At 37.2% G+C, this 16,029-nt stretch overlaps 1 protein-coding gene across 2 annotated transcripts in view; it reads right to left on the bottom strand.

The window, feature by feature from the left end:
- Positions 1-451: 451 nt before the first annotated feature.
- esyt2b (extended synaptotagmin-like protein 2b) overlaps positions 452-16,029 on the bottom strand; it is a 69,363-nt gene continuing 53,785 nt past the window's right edge. For both annotated transcript variants that reach the window (XM_041813753.1, XM_041813754.1), the window contains 9 exons: positions 14,569-14,643; positions 11,810-11,896; positions 11,547-11,696; positions 7,452-7,801; positions 7,078-7,176; positions 6,691-6,822; positions 1,683-1,788; positions 1,546-1,595; positions 452-1,454 (listed from right to left, as the gene is read on the bottom strand). In XM_041813753.1, the coding sequence (XP_041669687.1) occupies positions 1,385-1,454; positions 1,546-1,595; positions 1,683-1,788; positions 6,691-6,822; positions 7,078-7,176; positions 7,452-7,801; positions 11,547-11,696; positions 11,810-11,896; positions 14,569-14,643 (1,119 nt within the window). In that variant the 3' untranslated portion in view covers positions 452-1,384. The remainder of the gene's footprint in view (positions 1,455-1,545; positions 1,596-1,682; positions 1,789-6,690; positions 6,823-7,077; positions 7,177-7,451; positions 7,802-11,546; positions 11,697-11,809; positions 11,897-14,568; positions 14,644-16,029) is intronic.

Genomic DNA, 16,029 nt, shown 5'->3' with positions numbered 1-16,029 from the left:
ATTACATTATTTTATATAACTATGACTTGCACTAAAACCCCCCTCTACTCTATATTAATTTGTCCCTCATGGGTTGTCATTCATTGCGTCTTGTTATCGTGCCACAGTGTTTTGATGGTGACGTATTCTTGTAGTTTTCTTCTTCTACCACTAGATAGCGACAAAGCACAGCATATACCCTTCATGCTCTGCAAAATTTCCTTCTTCTACAGCTGGTTTGACTTCACAGGGGTGTAGCACTGCAGCTGCCAGTTATTTTATTTATTTAAAGAAAAATGCCTTATCCATCACATCTTCGATCCTAAAGAGAAATCATACTGAAAGGTCAAGTTCAATGAAACCAAAGGCAATCCACACACAAAAAAATAAGGATATAAGGTGAAAATAATTCATTGCTGTTCTTGCAAGGAATAAAAAACAGGACACAATTTTCACTGGAGAAACCATTTAGTCTTCAAAACCCTTGAGGCATCATATCATTCAAAAAATAACATTGACAAGGCAAAAAATTACATAGCTTTTTTAAGGCACAGGAGAGATAACAAAAGTATTTAATCGCTCCAACAGATAGTTATGACTGCATGACAGGAACAAAACATCTACAAGATTCAGCTGATATCTTCAAAACACATTCTGGCAGCCCTGCTCATAAAATGCAATATATGAAGTCTCTGCACATATTATTTAGTTAATTTGACTTGCATTTAATTTTTATAACATTTAAACCCTTATTCAAGTATCCTTAGCTGTTTTTATTGTACAGCACTTGTTCATAGTTCTAAAATGCCCTCATGTTCATGTCTGAGACAACAATCAGAACAAAATATTGCACAAAGTCTTCTTAAAGTATACAGACAAATAACTTATGCATTCCATGTAGGTAATCAAGCATGATAAGAATCAGAGGTAAACAATCAGATAACACTGCATGACAAAAATACCAAAGTATAGACTGCTACTTCTGCCTGTTTTTGTTTACTTCAACATTCCTTTGGTAATAGTTTTCAGATGACACTTCAGAATTTGTCACATTTTAACAAATTAAACAAAAAGCAATAACAATTTTGAAAGATTTTAAAATGGTTTCCCGTAAAGAATCATAAAGCCATGAAAGCCTCTGTAAATTAGTTTAACTATATCATATCAACTTTGTATTTACATAAAACAGAGAAGACAGGGAGAGACAAGGCAGTCATTGTGTTTTAGAGCATTACAATATCCTCCATTCTGGATCATAATAAAATAATGATAAGAAAAGTTTGAAAAACTTCTTGCATGCTGAAATAACTCCTGTAAACTATATGAAAAATGTACATGAATACAACAAAATGATGTGCCCTTATATTAACAAGATTGCAATATTAACAGCAGGGAGGTGGCTCCACTATGTGAGCAGAGGATCTGGTATATTTCTTAAGCTTTGAGAAGACCAGCCATCTTCACTCAGATCATACCTGCAAGATAACAGAGATGATAAAAACACACTTAAGCAGTCACAAAGGCAAAAGAGATCTCTTAATGGGCGAAAGATGAAGGAATATTCACCATTGTGTCCATCCTTTGGATATATCTTCCCCACTTAAATCTACCATAACCTACAATTTTAAACACAGTGAAAAATTAGTGATTTTTTGAGTACAGAGTAATATCTCAGCTACAACAATAAAATCTGCAGGAGTTACCTTTCCTAAAAGCCCTTTGTGTTTGGAAAGAATGCTCCCTCCGTTCTTTACTGCTACATCCAGAGTTCTCCTGTGGAGCTCCACCATAGATACACTAAACTCAAACCTGTAAAACACAGTTTAAACAGACTTAGAATGTCAAAGAATTACCTTTAAACATCCAAGTAAAGAACCAATGTAAAAAGCCAGACACCTGCAACCTACGGTGCTTAACAAATTTATCAGACCACCTGACATATTTGTCTCAGAGACCATCCAGCATCATAAGGTGCTTTTATGCGGACTCTTTCATTTTCAGGGAGCTCTCCATGTTTTACCATTTTGAACAGGAATAAGGAATTTCAAACTGAATTCACCTTTTTATACCCAAATTTGAGCCGGCTCACTGGGCTTCTCTGAGAAGTCAGAACCTAATCAAGCATAACATTCAACCACTAAAACTCATTTTTCTGTTCAGGAATGCAAGTAAATAACTATCATTTGACATATTAATCAAGAAATATTAATGTGCTTTACTATTTTTTCTGTTTTTTTGTAAATCAGTAAATTTGAAAATTCATGGATAACAATAATAATTATATTTTAGCATTAAAAATATCATTTGGGTTAAAGAGCTTCTACATATTGGTGTATTAACCGTTGCAGAAACATAAAAAATGATTTTGGTAATTACCAATGCTGTTATTATAGGGCAGCTGTGGCATAAACCTTACTTTGGGTGGTGGTCTAATAAATTTGTTAAGCACTGTACATCTGAATATGAATTTGTGTTTTAACACACTTGATATGTTGGAATAAGGTTGCTGCAAACATTAGAAATCACTGAGATCTATGAGCGACTGAGATTTTGATTTAGACCGTTGCAAAGTTGTTCACCTCTTTCCTGGCTTGGTTTAAATTGAGCAGGGAAAATATATGAGCCCATGACATCACCAGGCTTGATGGGGAATTGCCCCCGCCCCCCTAATGCCACAACAATATGAAATCATTGAGCAGTTCATCTCAGTACAGTCTGTTGATAGCCAGTGTAATTTCATTTAAAGTTCACAGCCAGCTACGTGCTGTGATAAACATGCTGTGGTTTTGTTCACTGTGAAGTAAATTTCCCAACTCTTTCAACTATGGTTGCCTATGGGTCATTAAAGGTGTCATAATGGAGAGATTTGTGCCAGAAAACAGTAAACTTAATCCCCAACTTGTGCCTCCGCTCTGGCAAAAAACCAGGCAGCTATGCTCTGATCAGAAGCAATCCTTTTTTTTTTTTTAAATCTGAGAGGATCATATTTCTTGTGAGTGGGCATGGCTTACGCTCATTAAAATGACACACCCACACCATTCGTGAGCAGATTTTACTACCTCAAATTTAATGATTTTGAAGCTTAATTTTATAAACTTAGAGATGATTTTCATGACTGAAAGTCTTTTAAACAACAAACCTTAAATAAGTTTACAAGGACTTTAAAAAAATATGATCACAATGATGCCATTTGAGCTGTTTTCACACGGACAGAAAACTCTTGAAATATTCTGGGAAATTTAAGGTAAACATGCATGTGTTAACTAGGGATGGGTATTGTTGAGATTTTATCAATACCAGTATTGACAGCAATGCTGCTCATCAATACCGATCAAAATAGATAAGTGTAAAAAACATATAAACTTGAAAGACAAATCTTGTGAGAGAATGCTGTTTGCTGCTTTAACACCTTCATTAAATACTCTCCAAAGAATTAATCCTAATTTAGAAACCTCACATGAAATCCTCCTCATATTTTCTGAATTTAATCATCTTTTTGGGGTCAGATGGGGAGCTTAGGGAGGCCTGATATGGCCCCCGGGTCAATCCTAAGACAGTTTGAAGGTGCAGTGTGTGAAACTGGGGAATGTTAGCAACATTAAACAGTTTCTAGATCCCAATGCTCAGTTCTTGTGGTAACTGCAGCAATCAGAGGAATTTAAAAATGGGTTTTTGTTATTTGCCTCCTTCTGTGGTACTATAGAAACATGTGAGATACAAAATACCAAGATAGCAGACTCTATACAGGGGACCCACCATGTATGAACATGAGGGTTATTTTAAAACAATTTTACATATTCAGGTGATTAAAACTGATTTAGATAAGCCTATTTATACACATTATGTTTCATTTTTACCAGGTTGGTTCTGCTAAATGCTACCAGGCTAAATATTACACACTGCACCTTTAAATAACTTTGAAACTCTGATGTTGCTATGAAAAGTGTTGTGGTTTCCCCTTGTTTTAACTTCTTGATTGGGTTATTAATATGTAAGAGTCTTCAATGTGCTCAGCGATGTGATGTGTCTCGCATTATGTCCTCCAAGGCCATCAGTGCAAGAGCTTACATGCTGAGTACATGTGCTGAGTACATGTAGCTTTCAGGAGAGAAAGAGGGTGCATGCATGCAAACAGGCAGAGGAGTGTACACAACAAGAATAAACAGTGTTCAAATCCTGGAGCTTAATGTAAGGTAACAGCCCACAGGTACATCCTGGTTGTTTATGCACAGCACATCTCTGTTAACAGGGACAACGGTGACAGCTATTGATTAGGCAAGGATTGATCCTCCCCATGATACGAGGAGTTATTACAAGACTTTTGTCTGCTCCCGGAGCAGACAATAATTCTTTGATTACAATCCTCCCCTTATCATTTTACCCAGACGGATATGATTGATGTGATGCATAAAGTTAATGCGGTGATTTGTTCATTCATTAACTTTGACACAAGTTTTTCTGTGCAGGCATCATATTGCAAGCTGGTATTATCTGTGATGACACTGAGCCCTCTCTTTGCAGGAAATTCTTCCTTGTTACTTCGGTTATTTTGCTCATATTGACCAAAAACTTCCCTCTTCTCTTGACTGAGCCTTTGCATACACATACAGACACAAACAAAATTTAGGACTGACACAAATGCAATGTTATCCTTGCTTTAATGGTGGCACGGGTGTCTAAAAGGTACAGGGAAGATGTACTGCCATTTGTTTGTCTACACTGTTTATCAGAGAAAAAGAAGCTGGCTGTAGATGTTCCAACTGTCTGCTGTTTGATGACAGCCGGTGCTAACAGGAGGCCCACTATAGATAGGGTTGGGTATTGTTTTGTTTTCCTGATACCAGTGCTAGACTGGTACTTTTAAAAGATGCCAGTGCCTAAATAGCACCTGAACTGATACCTTTTAGAGAAAAAAGTGTTCTAAAAATGGTGGCTGAATAAAACCTTTCACTGTATCACAAATAATTCTGCGATAAGATGCCAACAGAACATTGAAGAAGAGAAAGCAGGTGTAACTTCTTCACATAATATATTTCATGCCTTTCCTTTGGCGGTGGGGTAGCAGGGTACCAAAAATGAAGCTGCAGGGTACCAAAATGAAGCCGCAAATCTGTCTTGTAATTCAGTATGGTACGGGTCTGATTTGTTTGGACCAGATTTTTGACTCTCACTCCTAAGCATCAGACCTGCCCACAGAATTTTTTGGGCCCCTGAAAATCTCAATAAATGGGCCCTTTAAAACGCTTCCCAACACTTCTTAACTTCCTTTCAGCACTTCTTCTGGTAAATTTTGACATTTTTTGGTAACTTTTCACCCTTTTTTCAAGCAATTTTTGCCTCACTTTATACATTTTTAAAAACTTAACCCATCGTCAAAATTGTTTTCTCCCTTTGCCCTTGTTGCCTCTTTTAACCCCCTTATGACACTTTAAATGAATTACAGCCAATTTTCACCAATTTTTGCCTTTTATAACACATTTTTTTGGCCACATTCAACCAATTTTCCACTATTCAACAGCTTTTCATCACTTTTCTTGACCAACTCTGTTGCTTATAACCCATTTTTGCCACTTTTAAACTCATTTTCACAGTTTTTTTCCCCCAAATTTATCCTCTTTTTGCCCTTGTTGCCAATTTTAACTAATTTTTAACTAATTTTCACCCATTTTTTGCTTTTTATAACCCCATTTCTTGCCACATTCAACCTATTTTTCCACTGTTCAACACCTTCTCAACACTTTTGTACCAATCTCTACCACTTAAAACCAATTTTTGCCACTTAAAAAAACATTCTTTTCCTAGTCATTATTTCCTTTTACTCTCATTGCCTCTTATAACCCGCTTTTTCCACTTTTCATCAATTAAAGCCAATTTTTAACTATTCTAGCCTTAAAAAACCCAATTTTTTAGCCTGTACGTCCACTCTGTGACCCTTTTCACTAATTTTCCTGCCGCATTTAACCAGTTTTTTCCAGTTTTAACACTTATTTTATCATTTTTCCTTTTTTTCTGTTTCAGTTTCTTCCACTTTATTTTCTTACACCCTGGCTGGGCCCCAGAAAGCTCTCTCTTTATTCTCCATTATGGGCAACCTTGCTAAGCTTGGATGGTGGTAAACATAAAATGCTACTGTAAAGGAGTACCATGTGTTGCTGAGCTTAACTAAGCGTTCAGTAATGATCACTCATATACAGACAAAAAATGCATGTTTTTCGATACCCATCTCTAGTGTGGACATAGACAGTTTTTTTTCTTTTTAACTCTACTCAGACTTTTTCCAGCAAGTTTCCTGTAAAATTAATGTGTAAATTTAAGCCAAATTGACGTGTAAACGTAGGAAAAATTCTTGGGAACAAAAGGAGGTGATGACAATTATATCCTGCAACTAGGAAATGAAACTGCTTCAGTATGTTTTCTGTTTGCCAGCATGTTCTTTGCTGCTCTTTAGCTGACGTCCGGTTACTCACAACACTGATACAAAGGTAAAGCTGCCATCATAAGGTCCGATTCTATTGCTTGTTCACCATCTTGGTGCATCGTTTTTATGTTATACTTTGCTTCCTATGATTCTCCTCCAATCAAAAGAGAAAAAAATGTGTTGTGAGGGGAATATGTGATCAAGCAATGAAAAAAAAAAATTGCAGCAATGTCTGAAATATCCAAAAACTTTCATGAATTTTACAGTTGTCACTGTAACAGTATTATACCTACGTTTGATCAAAAACAGGGTTAAGCGTCCTCTTCATGGTGCCCGTCTTTCTCCTCCCCGTCCTGCTCTTGTCAGGCAGCAAATAGAGGCGGATGAAGGGATCTGATCCGTCTTTGGTGAAGGCTATCAAGTTACTGAGGACACACAGGACAAAATAGTTTCACTCACATGTTACCAGGCACATGTTGGCTTTAACTGTGCCTATTTACTCCCTAGAAAGCAATCCGATATGAAAGAATCGCCGCCCATAAATTACAGTAAATGGCCAAGACAGTGGCCAAAAAATAAGGACAAAGTCACCTGGAGGGTGAAGTATTTCGGGATAAAATAAAAGCATCATAAATCTAACAGAAAAACAAATTAAAATGTAGTGTGCTGTTGGACCTCACCGGCAGGCATGCACCACCACGATGAGTTTATTCCTCTGGGCGCTGTGTCGAACAGTCAGCTGGACCTCACCCAGGGGGAACTGGCTGGGGGCCGAGCCACTATAAACACACCACAGTGAGTTAGTGTCACTTCCAGACGCTGCAGCTGAATTAACACAGCACCAAGAGTCAGGGGTAGTTGGATATTTGACAGTTAGGAAGATAAAGTGCTCTTAAAGTTAGAAATTTGGAAAAGTTAATGACATTCTATCAGGGGAGACCCCCAGTAAATCAAAAACCAATTAAATCAAGAAAATAAGATACAAGGATCCATATATCAGCGGGAATAGAAACAGTAGATAAGGACAAATAAAAGAAATGATGTATCACTGTACTTCTGCAGCTGACGGAGTCGCTGTTGAAGCTCCAGAGTAGCGAACGGCAAGGAGATATCCGAGGCCAGGCTGGGCGTGGATTCCTTGTGAGGCAGGTGTTTCTGGGAGCTGGACATGCAGGTGCTCAGGTTGGAGACACTGCGTAGAGGGCTGGCTGAGTACGGCTCGCCGTCACGTGGGAGGGTGAGGGTGGAAGCATCTATGGGTGGGGGAGGCGTAGGAGGAGGTATGGGGGAGTCTGAGGCTGACAGTCTGAGGGAGGGGATCGTGTTTGGTTGCGGCATGCTAGACTTCCTGACCCGCACAGAAGAGGGCTGGTCCGAGGATACCTGTTTTTCCAGTGACAGTATCTATGGGAAGAAAAATGGCAATTACTGGAAAAAAATTAAGAACTATAGCCAGGTATTGGATTACATTCTGAGTATTTAACCTATGTTATTTAATATTAAGAGTGCCCTAACTCAGGTAAAATATCAGTCCCAATACAAAGCTACCTGCAATATTGTAATGATTTTAAGGAGGATTTGGTTGAGGGGGCTGGTTTCCCCTCTGCAATGGGCCAAAACAATCACTAAGCACTTCAAGCCATTACCCTTTTTCAAATATCTGTTATCAGTCCTAATATGTCAGCTTTGATCTGATACAGGACATCTATTTTTGTGCAGGTCGATATTTTCATACAACTGCAATTATTTTTATTGAATCAACTGTGATGATTTAATATCATATAGGGCAAAGCAATTCACTTGCAATGGCTTTCTATTTATTAGGGCTAAATTAGAATGCCAATATGTTCTTGCTGTCGTGTTGCAAATGCACCGTCATGAAAAAGATTTGAAGGTATCTGAGATGATGGAACACATTTTTTTTCTTTTTTTAAGTACACAGTACTTGATCACTCTAAGTACTTATTGTCATTTTTCACATAATATTTAGTAATCATCCCTTAATCTGCATAGTTTCCCAGGCTGCCTTTGGGCATTAGACAATCTTGCACCATGAGTGAAGTTACCCTCTCAGTTAGAGTGGTCCCACCTTTGCAGATGATCTTCAATATAGCACTGAGAGCACTTTCTGGGTCAAAGTTCACCTTTCAGTCTTTGTTACTTGTAGTCAATCACATTAGCTGACTTATGGTGGCACGACAGTTCAAACTTAAAATATGTGAAAGACATAGGGGGAAATTACAGTGGATGAGAAATGTAAATTATATAGTTTAACCTGAGTCAAACTAAAAGAAATAATATTTCATATGCATGAACACTTACATCAGCTGACAAAACTGGCCAGCTATTTTCTAACTTCACAACTTTATAGTTTATTTAACATCAAGGGTCCATATTTTTAAGTATCCTTTCAGATTTTATAAGTTTATTGGAAAAAAGTTTAAAGTCAGCCAAGTCTAGCAATGACTAGCAAAGGGTAGCATAACAGCCAGTGTATCCCAAATCGCAGCTGTTCTTAATACTAAATAATTTGAGTACATAAATGCACACAGCGTGTCACACAAAGAAGGAAACTCAAGTGCAGTGTCAGGCTGGTGAACTCAAAAACATCCAAGAATTAAGTTTGTAACGATGGACACTTCACTCTTTTAATGAAGGCCATATTGGTGACATAGTAGAGGTTGGACTGCTAGCATGCTTGGATGCTAGCTAACGTTAGCAACTGCTAGGTGACATTAGCCTCAGCTGGCTAGCTGACATTGTATTAGCACATTTCAATCAAGAATAAGGCATTTCATGCAAAACACTTTTTTTTCGTTGAAGTGAACAGTGTTTACATAAAATACAGGTTACATGAATTCAACAGTGAGCAAAAATAGCCATCAAATTTCAATTATAATCGCCTATCGCCATCTTAACGTCTATTAAGAGAAGTGAAAGAAGGATACAGAGGCGGTTTAAATCATCGTCACTTTCTGTTTCTGCAAAATGGCAGTGCCAGAATTGATGAGTGACAACGGTTCAACCGCTGTCACAGTTTTCCTTTGTACTTGTTTTAAAACAGCAAGTTTTAAACAGACAATTGGCTATGATAATAAAAATGTCACTGCTATTTTCACTCACCTTCAGATCATGCAACTTATATTTCATATCAAAATGATTTGCTTAAAGACCGTGAGCCTTTTTTGCCTTACCATTTAGAGCGAAATACCTTTAACAGCTAGAAAATCCAAATTTTTAGAAACTGAGATGTTTATTTACTAAAATCCCCCAAAATAAGAATTGCCATCAAATTTCATATATTTTTAATTCATTTATACAATTAAAGCTATTTATCATGTTGATTGGACAGAGGTCTCACAAAAGTGTGTATTAAAATATGATACAATTGGCTTTAAAGGGTTAATTTCCCTTTTTCAAAATTGAAATCTGTTGCACTGTTATTAACACATTAGCTAGCTAGTAGATGCTAATCTTAGCTAGTTCGCAAGCATGCTACCAGTATAATATCTGCTACTTCACCAGTATGGTGTTCATTGTGGGTGTGTCAGTAGTATACTGTATTTGAGTATACTTTACAGTGTGAATGCACTTTGCACACTTAAGTACTCAAAATATTTAGTATTAAGTAGAGCACTATGTGATTTTGGACACACTGTAAATGTTTCTTACAGTTGCTTCTTTAAATGATAGTTCTAGATCAAGAATTCAAGTTTCAAATACTATTCCAAACTTTGAGAGTTAAATCAGCTGCAATTATCAGCTCACAGTTCACAGCTAGCTAGTCTTAGCAATAGCTGTGTAAGGTTCCCAACCTTTTTTCCTATGCGCTCCCTTACTTGCATCGTAGAGGAGCTGAGGAAGACCCACACAAACAAAAGGTGATACATAGAGGTCAAAAATTACATCAAATTTTAAAGTTTTCACAGTTCAAATCTATATTGAATAGCCTCACAGAAAGGTTTTCTTATCAAGAGACCTTTGCATGAACGATTCATAAGTGTTTTATCATGATTTAAAGGTGCAGTGTGTAAAACTGAATATCAACATCTAGAAGTGGGTTCTAGATTGTGTTTCTCTGCTGGAAACTTTTGCAACCTGTTGAATTTAATGTGTATCTGTAATATGAACACAATACAATACAATACAATAACTTTATTTATCCTTTTTTTCCACTATGTTACCATGGAAACATGTAAAAATCCAAGATGGCGACATCCATGGAGGGGACCCTCCCTATGTATGAATTAAATGTTTATTCTGTGTTGTTTTTTTTTTCAAAATAGCTATTTTTTAAAATTTAGATGACTAAACACTTATTTAGATAGGCCGTCTTAGAAATGTTTTGCTTTATTTTACCAAGTTTGTTCAGCTAAATGCTACTAGGCTAAATATTACACACTGCACCTTTAAGTTAGTATGAGTGAGTCTAATTTTGGCAAACTGAAAGCAGACAGAGTCTCGTGCCCCCTGCTGATATCTACGGCCTGATATCTAGCTGGCTAAATGTCGCAAACATTTCTGAGGAATTAGGAGCTTAGCTAAGAGCAAAATTAGCTTAAAGCAGAGAAAACAATTTAAATATTTTGAGCTAAAATTAGACATTTGCTTCTTATTAGCTTATATAATTTAAATATGTTCATTCCTAGCTAACGGTTTACAGATAACTAGGTGTATTAACAGATTCTTAGAAGGTTAGGCACCTGACCAAGGATAAAGTTACATTTCACATTTGTGTGCTAAAAATGAAAAACACTGCTAAATTTACTTCAATATAGTCTATACACTGGTGTTACATATTAGTAAGTATTAATAAGAAGATGACATCTTAGGCATTATAAGCTGAAACATTATTTTACATTAAGCTATGTGTCACAAACGTTTCTTAAAGAGGAGAGGAGCTTAGTGTAAATATTTGTCTTAAAGCATAAAATATTAAGTAATTAAGTTTTCAGTTTATGCTCAACCCTGCATGATCTGTTTTGCTATGTCTGTGCCACTCGGTGCTGTTATTATCCACCCACGCACATTCAGCGATTTTTGCTTGAATCAGCAGACCTTGAACATTTGTTGTGGTTCCCTGAAATGAATAACCCTGGCATAACATATGCATAAAAGTCTTGCAAGAAGTGATGGAGTCCATTTTTACCCTCAGGGCCATCTTGAGTTTGATGGTGGAGCTGGGCCCGGAGTTTTTGAGAGGAAAGCACTGAGTCAGCGTCATGTCCTCCTCCTCCAACAGGCTGCTCAAAGGCACCGTCAAATTGCCCAGGGTGCATTTGTGCTTATCATCTTTTACCTGTGAATTAGAAGAGGCAGAAGATCTACAGCTTAAGATAGGTTAGCTACTGCCATCATTTGGGGCATGATCTTATAAAAAAATGTCATTAGTGAGAGTGTGAGCAGTATTACCTCCACCTCCAGCTCCTGCCTCCTGGGGTTGTGAACAAGGAATGAGAAGCAATCTTCCCACAGAGGTTCCTTGGTCTTATACCGGATCTTTAGGGGTGGAGAGGAAAATCGATCGTTAATTAAAAGACAATTGAGTGCAGCTAATTGAAAACACAATTCATCTGGCAGACGATAAACAAGCAGTTTGAAATGTATTTTCCTCTAAAAGGCTGAATCAGTAGCAGGGGTAGCAAACACTGTAGTACACTCGTGTCCATTTTAATTAACATTCCTGTGTTATTTTTCATAACTTGCATAAAATAGACGTTGTGTGATTTGTTTGCATTAATGATAAGGCACTCACTTCAAATTTTCTTTTTTAACAATTTTAACAAGCCAGATTTTGTGTTATCAACAGATTATCAACTGATTTTGACTTGTTTTGATATATTTCCCCAATTCCAAAATTTCAACATCTTAATAAAGAATTTTGAAAGTCCTAAACAGTTATGGCTCTGTCTGCAGATTTTAAAACGGCAATGACGTTCCAAGATTATTTTTTCATTGGTGTGGTAAAGTTTCTAAAGGGAAAGTGAAAGAGGAGGTTATATTGCAAGCCAGGGTTACAGACAGGCCAAGTCATTCCCCCAGACTCAGCCCAGACAAACATGATTCTCATTTTTGAAGTGTCAGACTGAAGACAAAAAGCCAGGGAAAAGCCACTCTTGAGTTGGTCAGCAGTTTCACTTCTTTTGTCTGGCAAGACTCCTTACAGGACAGATGACAAAGTAGACAAAGCAGTTGTTAAACGGACGTGACACAGTGATGTGGATTTAGAAGATCAAAATAAAAAATTTCTATAAACAATGTTACATCACAGATTTATCACTTTAGTAAGAAAAAAACACTTCATCTGAAAGCAAGAAAATACAGAGGCACAACCCTCAAAAGTAAAAAAATCTCACAAATTCATAACTTCCAGGGTTCATATCAGGAGGAAATGTTTATTTACCGTTGTTAAATTTAGTAATGTGAGAGGCTACGGGTAGGTAGGAGCTAAAGATAGTGTTTACAAAACTAAAAGCAAAACCTGCAGAATTCAGGGATTTGGACACATTTTTGATGAATCAGTCAACTAAGTTGCCCTGTCCTATTCCCAACCGCACCAACAACTTTTTAATATACAACAGTTTTGATGCATTTTTTGGTACTTTATAGAACAACTACAAATAATGAACAAAAATATCTGATTAGTTAAATAATACGAAATGCCCCAAAAACGTAACCTGGCATGGAAAACCTCTCATACACAGCGTTTGGGAAAGGGCAGAGCCTTTGAAAAAGAAGTGTGATTGGATGAACATTCTGTCTGTCACATGTTAACGGGCCAGTCAGAGCAACAAAAACGTGGCATAGCCGCTACCAAGGTGAGCCCCTACCGAGGAGCAAACTCCATAGAGAACTGCATGACACAACTATAGCGTCTGTACACATGTAAGTACATGAGTTTTGTCATTTTTGAAAAGAAAACAACTCACTGCTGTTCTTTGTTCTTCTTTTAACAAAGACATGCCATCCAGTTCTGATCCAACTTATGCTTTAGCAGCATCCATGCTAATGTCTTCGCCATAATTGCACCGGTCTCTTCTCGTCGCTTGCCTACGTCACAACTTCGCCGCACTCTAAACTACTACCCCTCGACGCTGATTGGTCCTGTCACTTTATAACTGGGCCAAAACGGTTCAGATGGGAGCTTTGCAAGATGGATTCGCCAGTGAGAAACATGGGAACTACAAGGTTACCAAAAATGATAAAGTGCAGAATTCATGTATTTTGACAACACAATTTGGTGTCAGTTCCTCCTCTTTCTTCTCTGTTTTTTCAACATCAGCCTCTTTTCTGGCCAGTTAACTTAATTTATACGACCCTAATTGATGTTACAACCATGATAAGTCATTCAAGTTGTTACCTAGTGAGTTAAATTTGCATGGGAATCTCAAAGAAAAAATATATATTTGGCACTTTCTATACAGTAAGGCCATTCAAGTAAGAACAATGACATACAGTCACAGTGAGACTTTGTCTCAGCTCCTTTTGTGATAGTTTCATTTTCCCATTAAAATCCCAAGTGCTGCAGTATAAAGCCAGTTCACTGAGAAATATGTCTGCGTCCAGATCTTTCTGATTTTTTTTTAAACTCTGCCACAAGAATCGAATACATCAAACCTCCTGAAGCCCATTTGAGTGCTGCAGTAAAGTTTCAGCACTGACATTAGTGCTACATAAAGGCGGTTTTTCCACCTTAAAAAAGTCCCTCTTGAACATTAAATAGAAATTTCGCATGAGAGGAAGGTTGTAAACACAACATCAGGGCAGAAGCCCTTTAGTCGACACTCAGTGGTGTGTTGGCGGTTATGATACTTAATTTCATTTTCTTTTACAACCACTTCCCTTCCTCTGCCTGAGAATTCAACAGTCAGAGGGAAACATACTGTCATAAAAAGCCCTTGGGGAAGACAGTTAAAGAATGAGATGAGCTGCCTGTTAAATTCAATACCTCTTTGTGTATAAGACTCTCACATACATGCTGGTAAAAATAAATGCTGCACTCAAGCTTTGGTCTTGAAAGGCCAGCTCAAAATGGGATGACAGAGAGTCCTTTAGAATTAAAATTCCTGATGAAATGCAAACCTCGAAAAAAATTATCATATCTGAGCAGATTGCCAAAGGCGAGAAAGGAAATATGATCATACTAATGGATCCTCATTAATATGACTCACCTTGCTCTCTTGTGTTTTGTGTCCAACAGTCATCTGGACATAAGGGCTGGGCTCGCTGCTGCTCTTCTTTGCAGACTATCAGAGAATCAAAGAAAGGATTTTTCACTGTGACATATAATACACAAACATAACTAACAGATAACACAATTAAAATAAACATTAGCTTCCTGGGACAGTTTCAAGCACACAGTTCAGGGGTTCAAAAGGTTAGAGACATTACAGTACAGCACAAGCAGGGCTGCAGGCAGATAGGCTACCAAGGAGACTGCAAAGCTTTGTCTCCTCTGCTTTCTAATTTTAGCATGCTTGCTCTGACAGCTAAGTATTATTCAGTATTCCTCACAGAAAAATAATAATGCTCCACATATCAAAAAGACAGGGGCGGAGAGCCTTGACTGACTCATTAACCTATACTTTCTCTTGAGGACTGTGCTTAGATGGCTCAACAGCATTATAATTAGGCTTGTGCAAAGACAGGCTGGGTGACACAATCACAACATCGCTAATTATGTGACCACTTAATCTAAGAAAGAACTAAGCACATTTTGAATGCAAAGAATTTCACTAAGTCTAGATTGCATTCTGGAGGTTAATTTGTCTAAAAGTGCTCTCTCTGTCTACTATGTCCTAATCAAACATGCACTGTAAGTGTTTATCTGCACAGAAGGTGGAATCCTCTGTAAGAGTTTAGGATTACATTTAAATTTTACTGTATTATTACTGCAGTGTCAATTCTTGAAAACACTGCATTTATTTATAATAAAAAAGATGAATTACAAGGTTTGTTTAAATTTCAGCCAGCAATAAGACAACTACACAACACAACTTAACATAAAACATAATAGGAATTACACTAGCATATCATAACTTAACACAACACAACTTACTCCTAAGATAACAGCAGGGAATGTCCCTTAAAACATAATCTAACATTGTGTTACTTAGCCTAATGTAAGTCAAAGTCTTCTAACACAAGTCAAGGCCACACAATTATACCTAAATTAAGGTAATATAATGGAGCCTTAAATATTATAACATAAAATTATGGTAACAAACCATAACACAAAGTAACATAATGTAGTATAAATAAATGTAACATAATGTGACATAACATTAGAAGCATACTCTTGGCATGTACTCTGACAGACATTGTTTTTAAAATGGTATTTGACATTACATGTGTCATTGGTTTTTATTGCTGTTGCTGCCATATTTCTGTGCATCCTACATTTTTATATTATCATATGAAATTTGATAGGCCAACTTTAAGTATCATGAATATGATATAATGCAATCTGGTGACAAAGGGTGGCCATGGCCAGCTTGGAAATGTCACTCCAGCTGCCAAACACTATTAGGGCTTTTCCATTGAGTTTAATGTTTATTGAGTGGCTTGGGTCTACTTGGTTTGACTCGGAACGGCAGCTCAGCGCAGCAGGGGATTCGCTTTGCCACCAAAAC

The sequence above is a fragment of the Cheilinus undulatus genome, linkage group 19 (genome assembly GCF_018320785.1).
Source record: "Cheilinus undulatus linkage group 19, ASM1832078v1, whole genome shotgun sequence".
Taxonomy (NCBI): Eukaryota; Metazoa; Chordata; class Actinopteri; order Labriformes; family Labridae; genus Cheilinus; species Cheilinus undulatus.
Note: the sequence above shows the minus strand (reverse complement) of the source record. Positions and strands in the feature narration are given on the sequence as shown.